Below are 21,480 nucleotides of genomic sequence, written 5' to 3' on the forward strand. Positions count from 1 at the left end.
TATATGCTCTATGTTAACTCTGAAAAGATTCTAAGAATCATTACACAATGACAAATGCCCAATAGAAATAGAATTTTAATCATTAGTAAAACTTATTTTTAATGCTTTTCCACAAAGAAGATATTGCATTTTAGCTATTTATTGTTGGTGTGTTATATTGCGTGTTTATATTAAATGTATGTATGAACCCATATAGAACCTTAAACAGAATTGTGACCTAGAAAAGTGTTTTTTCACTATCTACTTTAACATTTAGTAAGGAAGTCGCTTCAAAAAATATTGAAAGTAAAGTCTCTTTAAAGAATTTTACCGAAAATAGAGTATCTCCAAAGAGTATTGAAAATAAATATATAGAAACAAATCTACAGTCTAAGATATGGTCATCTTCCTTCTTAAAAGAAAGCACAGGTAATAATATTAGTTTTATTTGAGTAACTGTAGCTTCTAATTCAGCCCTCCTTCTCTAGGACCTTTGGGATGTCGACAACTCGTAGGTCTGGAGCGGGTTGTGGGAATCAGTAATTTTTCAAACTCAGGTACCGGATGATTCTGATATGCAGTCAGGTGGGATCCATGGGTATATATTACATAAAATGATAATGATAGGGTGTTCAATTTTAGAATGATTTGAAATACCTGTGAAAACATTAACAAGTTCCGTCCATTCAACAATGGTTTACTGAGTGCCAGGCACTTGTTTAGAAGCTGTAGATATAATAGTTAGCAAATGGCCAAGATCCTTGCCCTTATGGAGTTCACATAGATAGCCAACTATTAAACACTAATAATAAACAAACACAAATAAGACAGTGACAGGTTGGGATGGGTGCTATAATATAAATAAATGGCACCTGGAAGAGGGAGAACTACCTTAGATCTAGGGATCAGGAAACCTCTCTCATGATACTCAGTGTTTGTGAATTGAATGAGTTCCTGTGACATCACATAAAGTTCTTAATTCCCTATTATGACCATCCCTGATGACACCAGTGTGATGAGTCGGTGAACAGGCTGGGTACACACTGGAAGATTAGAGTGGTTATGAGCCGACAGAGACTGTAAAGGAAACAGGTAGATAGACTGAATAGCCCAGGCATCCCACTCTTGGAAGGACTTGTTATCCCTTTTGAGGATAGATAGTACCTTTTGCTTCGAGTGAGGAGTTTTCCCAACTTTTTCTTTTTTTGACCTGCTTTTTCTTAACATTGTGTTCTCTCAACCTTTCCTAGATTTCCTCATTTTCTTCTTTCTAACACCAGTGTTTCTACACTATTTAGAGTAGCTCATGGCCACACTCCCATCAAAGAAGACATCTCAAGACTTCCCAGACACTCAAAGTCTTACAAGAAGGGGATGATGTAGCACAAGTTAAGGTTGAAACTGTGAAATTCATCTGTAGAGCCAAAAAACTTGGCAAGCTCAATAGTGTTTCCCAAAGAGATAATTTTAGGAAACACAGGGTAAATTTTTTTTTAATTACTTTAATAGTAGTATATTTTAATGTGTATTAGAAAAAAATAATATAAGACCTGGTTAAGAATATGAACTCCAGAGCCAAACTGACTCCCAGATCTACCCTAATTAGTGGTGTGAAGTTGGGCAAGTTATTTAACCTGTCTCTCAGTTTCATCTATGAATGGGATAAAAATAGTACACACCTCACTGAGCTGGTGAGAGAATTAGATGAGTTAATATATGTAGTATTCAGAAGAGTAATGGCATATAATATTTGCTATGATTATTATATCTTACTTTCATAAGTACCTCCATCAGTTTTGTGGATGATAATAGTTATGATCTGGCAAAATTCCTAAGTTAAAAAAGTAAATTAAAAAAAATTTAAGTAAATAGTGTAGGTGATACTCTCATGTGGCAAAATGGATGAAGATAGTATATTACTGAAATTTGGGAAATGTTTCAATAGCTTGTGCCATGGAGGTTTTACCTCTTAAATATTTCTCTAATATGTCTCCTCCTCTCAATCCCTATTTTAACAATGACCTGTCAGCCATCTCTTTCACCTGGACTTTTTAAAGACACCTCTAACCACCTCTCTCCCTGCTGTTTTTTTTTTTTTTTTTTCTGTCTGCCTTCAAATACACTTTCCACCCTGGTATCCAGGTATTCCTTCAGAAATTCAGAATTGATCATACTTGTTTCCCTACTTAAATCTTTCATGACTACTTTGTTTCCCTACTTTTAAATCCTTCATTCTTAGGATAAAGTTCTAACTCCAAGGCCCACAAGACTCCATTATCCAGCTTGTACCCCTCTGGCTACATCTGTCACCATTTCAGCCTCAACTTTGACCCATACGCAACAACAAAGTGCTTGTAGCTCCACACACATTCTTTTTTCACTGGTTCATGCTGTGCCCTCTCCTTGGAAAAACTGATCCACTCAGACCAGGATGGGGCTCTCCTTTGGGCTCCCATGTACCTAGTACACATCTTTATCACTTACTGCCATACTGTTTTATAATTATCCATTATGTGTCTGACTCCCTAGTTAGAGTGTGAACACCCTGCGGTCAATGACTGTTCATTTTTGTGTTCCTGGGGCTCAGCATAGTGCTGGGCACCGAATGGGTAGTCAGAGTAGTGCTTACTTTTTATTTTTCAGTCATCTATGTTTGGTCATAGGTACTGTGACTTGACATTAAGAAAAATCATTAATAATGTTATGTAACTTCTGGTTATATCTGGAACACTTCACATGTATCTCTTCCTAATTTGTGTGTGTGTGTGTGTGTGTGTGTGTGTGTACAGAGAGAGAGAGAACTTTATTCTCAAGTATCCAAGCAGTGAGTACTTGCCTAAGAAGAATTACTTTTCAACCTCTATAGTCTTACTTTTACTTTCCAAGCTCTTTATTTTGCATTTGCATTCCTATAAGAACAATTTAAGAAAAGTATTTCTGTGGATAGAATAGCATTAATTTCTTTTTTCTGGAAGTTATTATATTCTTTATAAACAAAACCGTTTTCCATTTATTACAATTTCAAGCACCAAACAACACTAACATCAGCTCAGTATTATCGGTTTGGGTTTTTTCCTGTTTCACTTAGCAGTTTTATTACCTTTTTCGGAAATGGAAATCAGGTAAATTTATTGCCGTGATGTTTAGTCGTGAAAAAAAATCCAGAACAGGAGGGCATATAGTAAACATGTACACTTGCTACATTATAATTTAGGAGTGACCATTTTAAATTTTTGAATACGTTTCAATATTTATTGATTAAATTATATGTATTCTTTTCTAGGTGAAATGAGCAAAAATGTAGTCATTACGGAGCAGGAGAAAAATAAGGAATGTTCCCCTGAGGATACTGATGATAAGTTGTCTGAATCAACACATGATGATGGTGAGGATGATACCAGTGAGGAAGATAATGAGGAAGACAGTAACCCTAATAAGGATACTCATGCCCCATTAGAGTTAATGACAGAAGTAAGTTTTACTCGTATGTTATAACTCAGGAAACTTAAAAATATTAAAATAGCTGAATAGTGTATAGTCTTGCAGGCTAAAAAAAATAGTTAAAATATCCTTGCCCACACACAGATGCTTACCTCGTTACTCATCTTTCTTACTACTTTCACCAGGGTAGAGGTGAGAGAAGATTCTAGAAGTGACTCAAAGTATTCTGGTAAAGGCAGAAGCAGGAATAAGAGAAGTTTTGGCATAAAACTCTTCAAAGACTGCTTTAAGAAAAACTTTCTACTTACTGGGTACCATGCTAGTTACTTGGGATATTTAGAGATAAATAAGAAAGACATGACCTTACCCTTGAGAACTAACAGGCACATATTTTGTATATAATGCAATTTATAATAAAATGAAATATGTGCTAGTAGAGGTGTTTGTAAAGTTCTCTGGGAACTGGGAGGATTAAGTGACTAATTGAGAAAAGAAGCAGGAGAAACGGGGGGTAAAGGAAGGATTTTTAGAGGAAGAGACATGAATGGAATCTTAGAAACTTGAAGAGGGACGTGTAGGAATTCATCTGGTAAACATATCAAGGAGGTGTTCCTGGCATAGGAAACAACATTGGCAAAGGCATTGAAGCCTGAAACGTCACATGCGAAAATTGTACATAAACGTTTGCTGATAATTCTATGGAGAACAAAACAGTTTTACCTCACTTGTTGTGGTGTCACAGTCTACCTTTAATTAATATTACACAACTTCATGTATATCATAAGAACTTCATAACAGTATATTTTAATTTCCCCCTTCTCATCCTTTGTATTTTTGTTGTCATATGTTTTACTTGTACATGTGTTATAAGCCCCACAATACATTGTTCTTTTTGTTTTAGATGGTTAGCTATCTTTTAAAGTGATTTTTTTTAATGGAAAATATCTTTTTTTGGAAGACATTTCTGGTGTTCTTCATAGCTCTGTGTAGATCCAAATTTCTACCTGATATTATTTTCCTTTTACCTGAAAAGCTTCCCTTACTATTTCTTATAATGCAGTTCTGCTGGAAATGAATTCTCTCAGTTTTTGTTTGTCTGAAAAGTCTTAATTTCACCTTCATTTTTAAAGGATTTGATAGCTGGAGATTCTAAGGGGGGGGCAGGTTTTTTTTAGTACTTTGAAAGGTTGCTCCATTTTCTCACATTTTGCATAGCTTTAGACAAGATGTCTGCTGTTATTCTTATTTACATGTATATGTCTTTTTTACCATCTTCCAAATTTTTTTCATATGTATTATTTTTGGCAATTTGATTATGATATGCCTTGATGTGGCCTATTTCTTCTGTTCATTGAGATTCTTGGACCTATGAGTTTATAGTTTTCACCAGGTTTGGAAAATGTTCAGTAATTAAGTCTTCAAATATTTTTTCTGATCTCCACCCTCCCTCTCTTCATCTGGGCTACAATTATACATATGTTAGACCACCCAATATTGTCCCAAAAGTCACTGATGTTCCCTTTGTCTCCTGTTTTTCTCTATATATTTTAAAAAATATGTATTTATTTATTTATTTTTGGCTACACTGGGTCTTAGTTGTGGCACGCGGGCTCTCTAGTTGTGGTGTGCAGGCTTAGTTGCCCCACAGCATGTGGGATCATAGTTCCACAACCAGGGATCGAACCCATGTCCCCTACATTGGAAGGCAGATTCTTTACCACTGGACCACCAGGGAAGTCCCTCAATGTATTTTATTTTAGAAATTTCTAATGCTCTGTGTTCAAGTTCATGATCTTTTCTTTGCAGTTATAATCTGCTGTTAAGTCCATCTCCCTCCTTCTCTCCCTCTCCCTCCCTAGCCCCATATATATATATATATATATATATATATATATATATATATATATATATATATATATATATATATATATATATATATATATATTCATTTTAGGTATCCTGTTTATCATCTCTAGAAGGTTTCTTTAAATATTTTTGTAACTATCATTTCTCGCCTCATCATGTTCAGATTTTCTCTACTCTTGAGCATATGGCATATATTTATAATGGCTATTTTAACATGTTTGTCTGCAATGCTATCATCTCTGTCAACTCTAGGTCAGTTTCTATTGATTAAGTTTTCTCCTGCCTATAGGTCATATTTTCCTGCATCTTTGCATGCCTGGTAATTTTTTACCAAATCCTAGATGTTGTAAATTTTATGTCCTTGGATACAAACTTTTGTTGTTGGACTTTGATCTGGGACAGTTGAGTTACTTGGAAATAGGTTTCTCCTTTTGAGTTTTGCTTTTTAACTTTGTTGGGAGGATCCAGGGCAACCTTTATAGTGTAGGGACACTACTAAGGCAATACCCTTATGAGGACTCTTCCCAGTGCTCTCTGTATTAAAAGAACCTTCCACTCTGGCTGGAGAGAACATGAGTTCTTCTCAGCCCTCTGTGAGGTCCAGTGAGTATTCCATCTGCTCATTCTAGTGATTCTTTCTGCGGCCTCAGTTTCTTAATACTCATATGCAGATCAAAACCAGCCAAAGACTCTTTAATATTACTTCATGTCCCTATCTCTTGCAGAGTAAACCTAGTGTACCTGCAAATGTTTCAGAATATGTGACACACAAGCAAGAACAATTAACCGAGTGTAGGCTTCTTTTTTTAATGGAAGGTGTCTAAATAACTAATAATAGAAGATCAGTAAATTGTGGAGCCTTAGTAAGTAAAAGAATATACAAGAATATTTAATTCCATGGGGAGAAAATGACCATGATATGTGGTGTATTTTTTAAAAGTTACTGAATAATCCTAGTTTTTGTAAATATATATGTGTTCATTTATGGAAAAAATACTAAAACAATGTTCATGGAGATGTTAAAAATAAACATCTCTAAATGGAAAAATATAGATGCTATTTAATTGGGGACAGAATGTGTTTATTTAGCATTTAAATTTCCTACCTGCAAAAATATACATACAAATATGCATACAAATATTACTTTGTAATTAAAAAAATACAATAAAAATAGTAAAAGCAAAACTAGATGGTATAAGGGCAATCAATACTGGAAAATATTGAATATACATAATTGTAAATCTATACTTTTTACTAAGTATTGTCATGTAATTATGGATTAAGTTCACAAATAAAAGCTGTATCTGAACCAAAGGGATATTAAAGTGATTAAAGTCTTCAGAGTCTATGCCAGTTGAATCAACCTATGTATTCTCAAATTGTTCAGTAGTGTGTACACTGTGTGGCTGCAGCAAAGCAGAGGTATCATACTTATTCTGTGTGGCCTTAATAGTCCTTAAATAGTCCTCATTAACTGCCTGATTACAGACTCAGTCCTGGAAAAACAAGTAAAAGTTAAAAGCAAAATAGTTAATCATTAATGGAATATTTTCTAGGGAGTTTATAATTGACTTTTAAATTCTCTGTGAAACTACATAGCTGAAGAATTTCTGAATGTTTTCCAGTTCCTGAGAGCAGAAATGGGCCAAGACTACCATTTGGCAAAAAAATTATGTCAGATGAGTAAGTACAAAATACTTTTCCGTTTTCCAATCTTCTCTGTTTCCAAATACATTCCATAATATGTAAGGTGGTTTGATTGTCATACATCTAATGAATTCTCTGATAGTGTCTCAATGAATCCTTGATAGTAAAAATTGATATAAGGACTAATTTAGACTTCTAGAGTAACTTTGAGTGGGATAAAATGACAGAGACTAATTACACCATAAGAAAATAAGTCAAAATCCTTAGCCTCATGATAACGGGTTAGTAGCATTATGCCTTTAGATTCAAAGACGTGTTGTGTAGTGCAGGAAGCCTTACTTAACATGCAATTATTCCACAAATATTTGAGTACCTACATGTGCCAGGCACTGTTCTAGGCACTGGACAGAGAACAATCCCACATTTATATCTAGTTTCAGACAGATAACAAATTTATCTGTAACTAGCGTGTCACAGATGATAGGTGCTATGGAGAAAAATAAAGCAGGGAAGAAGGAGTAGAAAATACTGGGAGGGAGACAAAGCAGTTTTAAGTAGGATGGTCTAGGAAGGCCTCACTGGAAGACTAGAGCAAACACCTGAAGAAGTTGAGGAAGTGAGTCCTGTCATCTGGAGGAAGTGTGTCCCAGGCAAGACTAATAGCAAATGTGCTGAGAATAAGCCAGTGGAAGTGTGATAGGAGATGAGGTCGGAGAGCTTACAGGTCAGGGGTTGTGCAGATTGCATAACACCTTTCGCAGCTTAAGGACCTTGGCTTTTTCTCTGAGTGAGGTGGGAAACCACTGGACACTTTTGAGTAGAGGAATGATGTGAACTACCTTATTTTTCGGTCTTTGGGTTTTAGTGGTTTGACTTGACGTTCAAAATGGTGGTGGTTTTCTTTGTATTTAAGCAAAGAAAGGTTTGAGAGGTTTGCTGAGTTTCTTAACTCTGTGGGTTGATGTTTTCATCAACTTTGAGGATTTCTTGGCCATTAACCTTCAAAGATTGCCTCTGCCATATTCTCTCTCTTCTCTTCCTGGGTCTCCAATTACACATAAATTAGACTTCTTTTCATGGTGTCCCACGTGTATCTTATACTCAGCTCTGTTTTTTCCATTTCTTTCTATTTCTGTGCTTCAGTTTGGATATCTTCTATTGACCTGTTTTTGAGTTAATTTATCCTCTCTTTTGCTGTGTCCAATCTGCTGTTAAAACTATCTAGTGAATTCTTAATTTCAAGGATTGTATTTTCCAATTTTAGAAAGTCTATCTAATGATTTTGAAAGATTCCAGCTCTCTGTCAAAATCCATAATCTTTTCAACTATTTTGCCCATCTTTTTCTCTTACTGCATTAGTCTTAGTTATTTTAAAGGAGAAAATGGCAACTCTACAATTAAACTTTATTAATAATGGACGTGAAATATTAACTATTGTAGACCTGTCTTATGGATAAAATCTTGTAGTGAAAATGTAGTGAAGGGACATGGGGTCTACTCTCCCTTGCCTCACAGAGTCCCCACTGTGGATACAGTATTTCTTAAATCATCGGCTAATTTTTAAAATGGGTTTCTTGAATGCTTTAACACTACCTATCTCATATCCAAAATAATTTGCCTTGTTTAATCCTTTCAAGCACTTTTGACCTTTAGAGCCATCAAATAAAATATTTCAATCAAAACTGTTTCTGGTGGCCCACAAACAGAATTTCCAATCAGAAAGAATCCTTAGAGAGAGAATCATGTCCAATCCTCTGTTTTTATAAATAATGAAACTGAAGCAGAGAGAGGTTAAGCAGTTTGTGCAGCCCTGCTCAGGGAGCAAGTGACACAGCCAGAACTGGAACCCCAGCCTCCTTTTCCCTCAACTACTTTTCTTCTCTGTGTGGCTGGTATAGAAGGGAGTGATTTTGTAGCTCTAGCTCCCAGTTCTCTGAGTTTTTCTTGTGGAGCCTAATTGTAGGAAAATTTACATATTGTATTATATTTTTATATTCATCAATCATTTTAGAAAAGTGTCTGGCCAAAGCTTACAAAATATAGACACTGATATCACCACATCTGTCAGTAAGTTTTGGCTGTTAGCCCAAACTGTAAACAGTAGGCGCTCAGTATAATGCTTATGGACCTGACATACCAGTGCACATGCATTAAGTGCCAGGTCAGTAGGGATGAAAAAGTTCAAACTGATATATCTTAATGGGGTTATATTCCTTTAAAAACTCACTCCTTTCCTTCCAACCAATAAATATTGAGCACTAACTGTGTACCAGACATTATGCTGGGAGCTGGAGAGAAAGCAGAACTCAAAGCACATGCTCTAAACCCTTTTGGGGTTGATATCAGACGTGGTTTGCACTCTTACGGCTCATCCAGTAATGCTGTTTACTCTTTTCTGTCCATGGCAAATAGTGGTGCCTCTAAAACTAAGGACTAAACTCTAGGAAAAGAAGCTATGGAGTGCCCTAAGACAGGCACCGTGATCCAGGCAGCCAAATGGGAAAGAGCTGCTCCCAAGAGGAAGAAGAGGCTGATGGGAAATGTGGGCAAAAAGGCCCAGAGAACGTGGGTAGAGAGCAGGGGTGTGCAAAGTAAGATTGGCTACCCCTGAGGCAGATTGCCAGCCAAGGATGTAAAAATTAGGGAGGCCCCGGTTTTGCAAAGCCAGGCAAGTTCAAGGAAGAACAGAGAGTTGTAGACAGACTGTGTTCCAGGGAGAAGGAAGTGCTAGTTCTTTGATGCCAATAGGAACACTTGGCTGAGGGCTTACCCAAAGTCCCTCTCTGTGTTCAGAGCAACAGACAAAACAAATTCTTTTCATCTAGCATATACCCCAAAATATTATATGTAAATTCTTACAGCATAGATATTCTTTTTCTAAAAAATTTTTGAAGGATAGTTGATTTACAATGTTGTGTTAATTTCTACTATACAGCAAAGTGATTCAGTTATACATATATATATATATATATACATTCTTTTTTCGTATTCTTTTCCATTATAGTTTATCACAGGATATTGAGTATAGTTCCCTATGCTATACAGTAGGATCTTGTTGTTTATCCACTCTATATATAATAGTTTGCATCTACTAACCCCAACTCCCAACCCGTCCCTCCCTCACCACCCCCCCCTCTTGGCAACCACAAGTCTGTTCTCTACAGCATAGATATTCTTTGGCCTCTTTTTTTCCCCCATCTTCTAGCTCTTCCATGGAACACTTCACCTTTCTCTCTATATATATTTATAAAGTTATGCATGTAAACATAGATTGTGTATTTACATTTTTATGTATTTATATATGTATATATTGAACACCTACTATGGGAACATTAAACATACATTGTTTAATTCTTACAGCAATTCTGTGAGGCAGATATGATTAACCCCATTTTACAGATGAGCAAAGTGAGGCTAGCAAGGAGAACTAATTCACCCAAAGTCACACAGCTACCCAGTGGTAAAGCTAGGATTAGATCCCAGGTCTGGCTTGAGAGCCTATGATTTCTTGCTATATTTCCATTTCCTCATTTGACTAATAAGCTTATTTTTCTGGTTAAGTAGGCAGAGACTTGGAAAAAAGATGCTTTTATGAATCAATCAGATTGAAGTGGCTCCTATAAGTTGACTAATATATTTTTTATTTGTATCTAAGGCAACTAGTTTATATGAAATACTGCATCTTTGTCCCTGCAGAAATGTTTTACAAATCCATTCTCTTGAATTAAGTCTCCAGTTCCTGGTGTGTTTCCTTGCCGTCCAATCACGGTATAGTCATTTGTATCTTCACTTGGCTGCAGGGCTTCCCATCCTGCATCCCAGGTGCAAATGGGTTCTTTTCTTTTTATCCTGCCTTCTAAAAAAGTTGTTGGTGAAGCCTTGGAAAAGTGGTTTTTAAATGAGACTGCAAGTCAAGAGTCCCAAGTACTTTTCTTCATTTATCTCATGATTGACTGTGAGATTTTCTGTCAATCTTCCCATTTCTTAGTCTCTTTCCCTGCAGCCCAGTCATCTCAGGGTGCCAACACTTCTGCTCACAGGCAGCCCGGGATTCTACAAAAATAACCTTTAAGCCTTGAAGACCTACTCTGTCAATTATAATAATTGTAAATGTTTAAGAATAATGGCCTGAAAACCAAAATGGTTCTCATCATTATGGGTCTAACACAAATACAGATGTATCTTGAGAAAAGAAAGTTCCTATAAAGTTTTCTATTTATTTTTGAGTAAAATAAATCACCCTTTCTTATTAGCCTAGAGTATAATTTTATCAAGGCATAAAAGGACTGCTTCCTATTCAGTTGTCTATATTCATTTATTCCTTTTTTTTTTTTTTTTTTTTTTTAATGTTTTGAAGGCTCCACCTCTGTGTCAGGTACTCTTTTAGGGCTGCAACAGTGAAAAAGACCAACAGTCTGTCTACCCTAGCATAGCCTCCTGTCTGAGGGCCTTAGAGCTCCGTGGGCAGCAGAATCCCCAGCTCCCTGCCCCAGCCCTTCAGCCAGAAGGAGGCATCCACTGCACACTTAGGAGGTAACCGAGCCTTTCTCCAGGCCCAGAACCACTCCAGGAAAACTAATAATCAGCATTTTTTCAGCACCTACCATGCACCAAGGACTAAACTAAGTATTTATCTTTATCTGTATTATCTGTTTGATTCATCAGAACAGCCTGATGTGGTCAATAGTATTATTACAGATAAGGGAACTGAGGTACAGAGGCATTAAATACTTTCCCCAAGGTGACCCAGCTAGACAGTGGCAGAGCCAGGGTTCACATCTGACAGTCTTTCTTCAGGGTCCATACCGGCCTCTGCTTATGGGCCCCGGTTGGGAAACAACTCCCAGAACATCAACTGCATGTGCTAAGGGCTTCTCTTGCCTTTTTACAAACCCTACTAGCCTGTCAAAGAGTAAAAAAGAGTTTTTTATTTATCACCTAGGATGGATATTGCAGGGCTAAGTTTCAAAGCAGATACCTTTCCCTAACTCTGAAAATTGACAATTGCCAGCAGTTTTTGTTAAACCCTGAGAACAGCTGATGCCATACTCCACTCCCATGGAATAATCCTAACTCCAACATGAAATTTTCTAAGCTGTGTTCCAAGGAATATTAGTTCAAGATTTCTTAGTAAGTGTTCCACCAAAAACAGATTCCATGGGGATAATAAATTGGGGAAACCACATTCTCCTCTCTGTAAGATCCATAGTAGTTATGAGCATATTAATGGCTATGTAAAATCCTGCAGTTGCTCCTTACTGTAAGCTTTACCTGATTAACTTCATTAGCCTAGTTTCCCAGATACATATTAACATCTTAAGAAACTAGTATCTCAAGGAGCAAGTTGGAGAAACTCTGCTCTGGAAAGAGGCTTAGCCTCAGAGAAAGATTTAGACTGCTAAATTATTTTAGTCTAAGTTAAAATGTACAAACAGTCACTTTTATCAGAAGCCTTAAAAGATGTATAAATACCCCTAGAAGCCTTAAAAGCATGTTCTGAGCAGGCGCACACTCATGCTAACCCAGATTGATGGTACATTGTTATATTAGGAATTAGGAAATAAAGACCTTGGTTTGGTGTGTCAGGATGAAAGCCATATGGGGTGAGGCCCTCTGAGCCATTGGGGCCTAGTTGAACCATCCACAATTCTCTGTCTCACTCTTAGCCAGGCAAATAGCACACTTGATGTTTCAGTGCCCCCTGGGGGCCATCAAGATATTACACAGGAGTCACGACATTTAAATGGATGATGCAGAATTATGAGTACACCTCAAGGCAGGTAGGAAGAAGGCAGAGAGAGAGATCTGTAGAGCAAGACCTGAAAAAATAAACTAGTCTAGAAAACTCTGAAACAAAAGGTGTAAATCTTTCTGGCCTCTAGGACATTGGTAACATACTAACAAGTCTAAAAAAAATCTATTGATATGGTCCAAAGGAAAGATGACACATTCACATAAAGGATCGGCAAAAAGGAATAAATAGCACTTAAAAACAATGGGTCTGATGAAGAGGTGAGAGTGCTGTTAAGTAGGCGATGACTAGGGTGTCATTAGTAAAGTCTCCATGTTTTGCGGGATTTGTACCTTGTTTGGGGAATGCTTATAGTCAAGAAACACTTTGGCTACAGGCCCATGAGGCATGCCTCATAGAGATAGAGATTTCCTTCTTTGGGCAGGAGGTAGAAACTAGAATGAGGATTATTTCCCTTACAAAGCACCTAAGATAAGTAGAACGTTTTCTCTATTTGCGCTTAGATATACCCATGGTATAATTGTTGGTGGTTTTGCTTTGTGCATTTTCACTTACTCTCATTGACAGTTTCAGTCTCATTCTGAAGAGGCTGTTTGCTGAAACACTTCAAACACTAATAACATGCATTCTGTTGTCCATTTTCAGTCCTAATCTATGAACCAGAAAATCCGGAGGCCAAGGAGTTTTTCTCACTTATTGAAGAAATGCTGCTGATGGGTAAATTTAAAAATTGAAATTACTTCTTTCTCATAGAACTATGAGCAGTCACTATTTAAAAATCCATTATCCCAGGAGATTGGCAAAGTATATCCTTAGGAAGTGGTTAAGAAAAGGCTAAATGATCGTCTTGGATGGTTTCATGAAACTGGCTTGTCCTCTGTGGATGGTCAAGATGACTCCCTTTCCTCTGTGGGGTGGAACTGCCCAAGCAAAGCAGGCTCCCTGGGCACAAGATATTGGGCACTGACAGAGTCCTCAGAGGGAACAGAACCTGCTAACTGCGCCAGGCACTAAAGGGATTATCCCACAGTTCCAAGCAAAGCCAATACCCTCTAAATCACCCTGAATCTCACTTTACTCTTATTCTATTTAAGTAAGAATTAAGTTGACAGTAGTAAAAAATATTTTTATAGACCAATGTTTTAAATTTATTTTAAATCCACAAACATCTTTATGCCAGTAAGAATATGTTCTTCTTTGTGCAACTGCTTTGACCCTACATGCAGTTAGCATATTTCAGCTCAGTTCTCACATTCCAAAAATGTGTATTTCTTAGTGGCGGGGAAACAAGGAGAAATGTGATTTTTCAGGGTAGAAATATTAAGAAACATTTTAAGCAAGTCTCTCCCTTTCTGTGGCAGAGAAAGCTCAAAATCTGGAGGAAGATGATGAAGAGAGTGAAGAAGACAGTAGCGGTGAGGGTGAAGGGGAGAGCAGTGAGGACCCAAGTGAAGAAAGCTCTGATGAACGTGAAGATGGGTGATGAGAGTTGCTGCTATCGTTTAATCTTCATGTGTGTTCATTACTGTATACTATGGAAATATAAAGAAGAGAGCTGCATTTCAGTCTAACTGTTCTTTATTTGGTACAGAGTTCTTTTAATTTATCCATATGAGTTTGAGCTCCTTCTTAATATTTAGATTTTAGCTCAAGGTGAGCTACTCAGAGAGGGAAGTAATCATTGAAAACACATAGCACTAACTATGTGCCAGGTGCTGTTCTATGCACATTAATTTGTTGAATCCAGCAAACCCATGAGGTTAGCACTGTTATCCCCATTCAACAGATGAGAAAACTGAGGCACAGAGAGGGTGGGTCATTTGCCCAGCATCATATACCTGTTGATCGGTAGAGCCTAGATTTGCATACAGACATTATGGCTCCAGAATCCATATTCCAAGCCCCTCCCATGTCCACTACTTTAGGCATTTTATATCATTTGTTTCATGTTCTTTATAGCATGTATCAGTACCTGAACCTTTCTTATTATTTGTTCTTTTTTTTAAGGTTTTATTTTATTTTATTTTGGAGTATAGTTGATTTACAATGTTGTGTTAGTTTCAGGTGTACAGCAAAGTGATTCAGTTATACATATACCTATTCTTTTTCAAATTCTTTTCCCATTTATGTTATTATAGGATGTTGAGTAGAGTTCCCTGTGCTGTACAGTAGATCCTTGTTGGTCATCTATTTTAAATATAGCAGTGTGTATATATGTCAATCCCAAACTCCCAATTTATCCCTCCCCTAATTTATTTGTTCTTTTTATCTTCTCCCTTCTTGTCAGAAAATGTAACCTCCATAAGCAGGACTTTGTCTTTTCACCGTTATATCCCTAGCAACTGGATAAGTGCCTGGAAAATAACGGGATGTGTATACCAAGTGAATGAATGAGGTGAAAGTTAATGACAATGTTTATATTCTTTCATAAAATATTTATAAGACTTTATTATACTATTAATGTATCAATCTACATTATTTTGCTGATTCTGTATTCCTTGATGAATTTCCACCATCTTCAAATTAGGTTGTAAGGTAACTGATGTAAAAATGAGAAAAATATTCCTAAATAATTTGTTTTGAGTGTGCCAATCTGATTTGGGATTAGGCAGTTTGAATTTTTATTCTTATATCAGCACAGTATCATGTCATATCCAAAATGCTTAAAGCGTAATTCATTCTTTGGGCATTTTGTAGCGTGCTAACATTCAGAGGGAGGAATTCGGCCACACCATTTTATAGGAGTATCTGAAAGAAGTGAAGACAGGTATGTATAATCTAGTTACATAAATAGTCGGATAGCACTGAAGGGCTGGCTGATGGAGACCACAAGAACCACTTGTTCTTTTCATTTGTGAGGTGTGTGTTATTCCTTCCTACCATAGGAAAACCATCGTATGTCAATCTGATGTCACTTACCTGATTTTGGAGCTCTCCCCATAAGAAGGTCATTAAATACCCTAAAACTGATATTGCAGACTAAATTAGTCACACTAGTGAACCTTTAGTTTTCTTTTAAAGGAACAAGCAAGTTCTGAGGAAAAAACTCTGAATAAAAAACCATGATATCACAGACCATATTATAGCTACATCTAAGTATTTGTGAGGTTTGATCATGCAGGATAGTCCATATTTATGGATATGTACCCTTTATCCATATTCTTCATCCTACTTGCACTCCTTTTTTTTTTGTTTTTGTTTTTTTAAGTTTTTTTAATTTTGATGTGGACCATTTTTAAAGTCTTTATTGAATTTGTTACAATATTGCTTCTGTTTTATGTTTTGTTTTTTTGGCTGTGAGGCATGTGAGATCTTAGCTCCCCGACCAGGGATCAAACCCACACCCCCTGCATTGGGAGGCGAGGTTTTAACCACTGGACTGCCAGGGAAGTTCCCTACTTGCACTCCTTAATCAGTGTAATTTTGGGTGTTGGCATAACCTGACATAGGCACGCGTGTCTGTATGTGGTAGCTAAATATAAAATCTAGTAGCTAAACATAATCTGCAAAGTATTTTTATATTGTTTTATGTAAGTATTTTATATTATTTAACTCACTGGCTTCTCAGTCCTATGAGCAAGATATTATATTGTCCCCATCAGTTACACAAATTGAATTTGGGATGCTGGGCATATCCAAGGGTAAATGTTGACTGGGGTAGTGGAATTCAGATGAGGAAATTAAGACTACGAGATGCTAGGTTATGTTTCAGTATGAGAGATCTAGTGAATCTTGAACCCGTGTTCTGTGCTGCTTCACACATAGCTAAACTGTAGAAACTGTTTAATGAATCAGCAAACAAGTATCTATATAGACAGTTCAGTTCCAGACCTTTGCCTTCTTCAGAATGTTACAGTGGTGGGAAAGAATCCAAATATTCAACAATTTGCAAATGTACGAAATGTCCACTCAATGGACTTAAGATGGGAACCCACCAAAATAGTTTCATTTATTCAATCAATATTTACTGAAGGCCTACTATGTATACCTGCTCTTAAAGAACACTGGCACAGTTGAAATGCAGGGTGGTAGGAAGTCCAGGGTGCTAAGGGAGCATGCAGGAGGGGTACCTAACCTGGGCCAGGTGTCCAGGGAAAGCATTCAGAGGGAAGTGGAGTCTAAGCTGAAAAGGTAGAATGAGGGGGAATTAGCTACAAGAAGAGGATGTGGGGAAGAGCATTCTATCAGTAGATACATTCTGAGTCCAGAAAGTAAATAGGTATGGTTGGATCGCAAAATGAAAATGAACCAGTTAGAGCCGAGACAGATGAAGCTATGTTCATAAAGGGGCTGGGAAATGGAGGATCTTACAAGCTGTGTTAAAGTTTGAACTTTATCCTTAAAGCAGTGGGAGGCCATTGAGAGATTTTAAGGAAAATAATGATTGTATATTAGAAAGAGCATTCTAGTAGCCAGGTAGAAAAATATGTTCTCAAACTACAGGTCATGATCCATTGGTCAGATATGAAATCACTGTAGTGAGTCACAAATAGCTGGGTTTTTTTTTTTAATTAAATACATAGAATAGAAAATAGCACACATTGCAAAAGAGTATATGGGAATTATGGTTTTGTGAAACTTTTCGTTCAGAGTGTGTGTGTGTGTGTGTGTGTGTGTGTCCTAGATCTTGATGTGAAATGTATTTCTTCCTATGGATCTCCATTTTTAAATATATGAAAGTATAGAGAACAGACTGGAGTGGAATACAAAACTCCACTGTTACATAATCCTAGCAGTTCAGTACTGTAGCCTGAAAGAGGTAGTAGCAGAAATGCAGTGGAATAAAGGTGTTATTTTAGAGGTAGAAAGAACAGACAGAAATTGGTGATGAATTAAATGTGGGGAGAGGTAGAGGTCAAGGATGACTCCCAACTGGATAACTGGATGCATGATAGTGATGATATCCCCTGAAAAAGGAGCACAGAAAGAAAAGCAGATTTGCTGGAGAATATGGTGGTTCACTTACACAGGTTGAATATAGGAAGTATATTGTTTTCTATGCTGTAACAAATTAAAGCAACTTAGTGGCTTAAAACAGTACAAATTGATTATCTTACAGTTCTGGAGGTCAGAAATACAAAATGGATCTCACTTGGCGAAAACCAAGGTATCAGCAAGGCTCCATTCTTTCTGGAGGCGCTAAGAGGGAATCTGTTTCCTTGCCTTTTCCAGCTTCCAGAGCCCTCCTGCATTCCTTGGCTCAGGGCCCCATTCTTCCATGTTCAAAACCAGCACTGTCTGACTGACGCCTTTTCACATTGCTGTCTCTCTAGCCCTCTCTCCCCTGTTGTGATTTTTGTGAAATTAGCATTTGTTAAGTAGACCACAAGGGAAAGTGAAATAGAGAAATTTATTACTCACGGGTCCTAGAGAAGGTACATGGCACACCTCAGAGGGGCCACGGGATGGGGGGTGGGGGGTGTCAAGGTGCAGGAGAGAGTGGGCAGCAGGACCCTGGGCGCATGTCTTATTTAGGGTCTACAGTCGAGTGCTTTTGGCGTTCCTAGGCTAAGTCCAAATTGGTGGATTCAAACTAAAAAGAGCAGAGTTTTGGTAACTTCTGTGGAGGTCTTATCTAAGGGGGGTGCACCGGGGAAGGAGCTGGGAAGCAGGAGAGACTGTTTATCACCAGGGGCACTGGGAAAGTCATATCTGGAATTTACACTTGTGAACCTGCAGGCTATTGTCTAGTACATGGGCTGTTATCTGGGCATGCACTTGAGGGAGAGGCTAGTGTCATTTCAAGGCCCCTGTAGGCCACTTAGCCACACAAAATGAATGCCAAGGCAGCAATATTATGAAATATTTTAGCTAAATTCTCAACACCCTTCCTCCCTCTTCTACCTTAAAGGCTTGTAATTACTTTGGGTCCATCTGGAGAGTCCAGGGTAATCTTCCCTATCTTAATGTCAGCTGATTAGCAACCTTAATTACATCTGTAGCCCTAATTGTGCCTTGCCATGTAACCTAACATATTTATGGGTGCTGGGGATTAGGACATAGACATCTTTGGGAGGTGGGGGATTATTCTGCTGGCCATAGGAAGTATTGTGTGTTTTTTTGGAATTTATGGTATGGAGCTTGGAAGAGACACTTTGGCTGATGATATACACCTTATTTAGGAGTCATTAGGAGCTTACACTCAGTGAGATAACACATAACAGAGATATCTCTTTAATTAAAGATAGTAATCAAAGACAAGGCATTGGTAGCCCACAGAGAAAGTGTAGTCTGAATAGAAGAGGACTGAAAGTAGAATTATCTTAAATGATAAACAACATTTAAGTGGTAGTCCAGGAAAGAAAAATGCACAAAAGAGAGACTGAGAAGAATAGCCAAGAGGAAAATCGGGAAAGCGAATATAGTAGATACCATTGGTCGCCTGCTTAGCATCATCTCACCCTGCTTCTTTGCTAAGAGACCCCTGATTCTGTTCAGATATTCACTCCCCACACACATAGCCATGGGACTCAGAAAAGATACCCTCAGCCAATCAGTGCATGGCATTTCTCTGGTGACTATTACTGTTCCAGAAGTGGACATGTGACCTCCATTGGCCCAGTCAGATCAAGGACTTTATTTCATGATTGGGAGGAGAGTTTCCTCCATTCCTCTGGTTGGGAACCAGGAAGCATGCTGCGCTCCTTACTGCTGGCAGCCATTTTGTGATCATGAGAGGAACTAATCTTAGGATGTTGTGGACAGTAAAGCAAAAAGAACCTAGATTCCTGGTGATGTTCAATCATGGTATCCATTGCTCTGGAGCCAGCCCTCTATTTGAGCTTACTGTTAAGTGAGATAAACTTTCTTATTGTTTAAACCAGTTTGGATTGAGGTTTCTTTTACCTGCTGCCAAAAGCATCCTAACTGACATCTGAGTACAGAAATCCAGAAAAGAGTTTCAAGATCTGGGAAGATCTACTTGGCCAGAAGTTATAGAGAGGACAAGTAAGGTAAGAACTAAAAAGTATGATTGGATGGAAACAAAGAGGTGGTTGGTGACATTAGGGAGAGAAGTGTCAGTTGACTGGGGGAGGAAGGAGAGCCATATTTCAGTGAGTTTGAGTGAATTGGAGTGAGGAAAACAAAAATAAGGAGTTTGACATTGAAGGTAAGAAGAAAGATTAAGTGTTGTGGAGGACATAAGGCAAAAGGAGTATTACTTTTTAAATATTTAAAATGAGCATGTTTAGTAGGAAGGATGATAATCATATGTACTGATAGCCTATTGTGTGTTAGACACTGTACCATATGTTAATTCCATATGGTAATGTTATATGTTAATTCCACATGTTAATATTTTTAGTCTTCATAACATCTGCATGGGGGTAGATGTTATTATCCCCACTTACGTGTGAAGAAATTGAGACCTAGGAAAGATTGAGAGTAACTTTCTAAAGATCATAAACCTGAGAATTGGCAAATTCAAATCCAGGTCATTTGTTTTTGATGGTTTTATAACTTCGTCAATCAGTGGTCAGTTCTCATCCACACTGACTGAATGTAGATTTTTGGAAGTGGTGACAGATACATAGGTGACCAATGTATAGAGCTTGTTTGGTGAATCTTCATCCTCATTACATTTTCTGGACAGTCACACATGGATACAGTATGGGACATTCCTTATTCCTTAGCCCAGACAGCTTTGCTGAGCCTGGCGTCAATGAGCATATCTGGAATTCCCATCTCCTTAGTGGCAAATTTCCGAATCGCTATGAGTGCCCAAGGGGTGTGCTTCTCGAAACCCACTCCATGGATGTGCTTGTGAATGGAGATGGTGTATTCTCTGGTCACTACCTTATTGTTGGCAGAACGGCCCTTGTCCTTCTCACCACGCTTCTTTCACAGCCATTCGCAGGGCCTGGGTTAGAAAAGAAGAGCATAAGGTATTCCAAATCCAGATCATTTTACTCTAATGCCCTACCCTTCACTGTACTTTCCTCCCTAAGGTTCCAGTAGAGAGGAGCAGATTGAAGAAAAGGGAATGATTTATTAAGTAAAGACCATCTAATACCTTAGAGAATGTATATAGCATAACCTTAGTGAGTGGCAGTTGGTTCCATCTGGACCACGCTCCAGCAGTCCAAACGTGGAATCAGAATTGCCTCTCTTTTGTGCTCCTCCTATAGCCTTCAGTTACCCTTTATTTCTCTATGTAGTTGACCCTTGAACAACGCGGATTTGAACTGTACGGGTCCACTATATGTGAACTTTTCTCAGTAGTAAATACTACAGTACTATACGGTCCGCAGTTGGTTGAATTCACGGATGCCAAACCACAGATGCCAAACGGCGGTTACTGAGAGCCAACTATAAGCTATACTCAGATTGTCGACTGCATGGAGGATCAGCACCGCTAACCCCCATGATGTTCAAGGGTCAACTGTGTATTAAGCAAGGTGATAACCTACATTCCCTTTAATTGAAGTGTGTTTTTTCCCTTTAACTATACCCTTGGTTAATTACATGTAAGGTATATGTAATTTGGGTATTTTGCCTGGAATATTGATGTTGGACAAGCAGGAGAGGGGGGTGGGGAGCACTTGACCAGAGCTCATGGTGCCAGATGTGGAGGAAAGCCTGGATCCACTGGAAATGTTTTGGAGTTCTGGGCAAGTGTCCTATATTGTGAGGTACTGAGAATTCACAAGAGGCAAGTAAGATGTAGCCTCCAAGGCCACACTAAGGAGGACAAAGGTCTCTCTGATTGACTTTCCAAATAAACTACCCAGCTGACATGGGATATGTTATAATGCGGGGTGGGGCTGTGTGTGTGCAGAAGTTGGAGAGGCTTG

The 21,480-nt window shown here is 37.9% G+C and overlaps 1 protein-coding gene across 4 annotated transcripts in view; it reads left to right on the forward strand.

Annotated features, from left to right (window-relative positions):
- ERICH2 (glutamate rich 2) overlaps window positions 1-14,245 on the forward strand; it is a 30,723-nt gene extending 16,478 nt beyond the window's left edge. For 2 of the 4 annotated variants that reach the window (XM_082465518.1, XM_082465519.1), the window contains 4 exons: window positions 3,263-3,450; window positions 6,912-6,969; window positions 13,331-13,402; window positions 14,047-14,245. In XM_082465518.1, coding sequence (XP_082321644.1) covers window positions 3,268-3,450; window positions 6,912-6,969; window positions 13,331-13,402; window positions 14,047-14,168 — 435 coding nt within the window. In that variant the 5' untranslated portion in view covers window positions 3,263-3,267 and the 3' untranslated portion in view covers window positions 14,169-14,245. Of the gene's footprint in view, window positions 1-3,262; window positions 3,451-6,885; window positions 6,970-13,330; window positions 13,403-14,046 lie in introns of those variants that run through there. The other 2 variants (XM_082465520.1, XM_082465521.1) reach the window with 2 other exon arrangements.
- Window positions 14,246-21,480: the final 7,235 nt, after the last annotated feature.

The sequence above is a fragment of the Balaenoptera physalus genome (assembly GCF_965194825.1).
Source record: "Balaenoptera physalus genome assembly, chromosome: 6".
NCBI classification, from domain to species: Eukaryota; Metazoa; Chordata; class Mammalia; order Artiodactyla; family Balaenopteridae; genus Balaenoptera; species Balaenoptera physalus.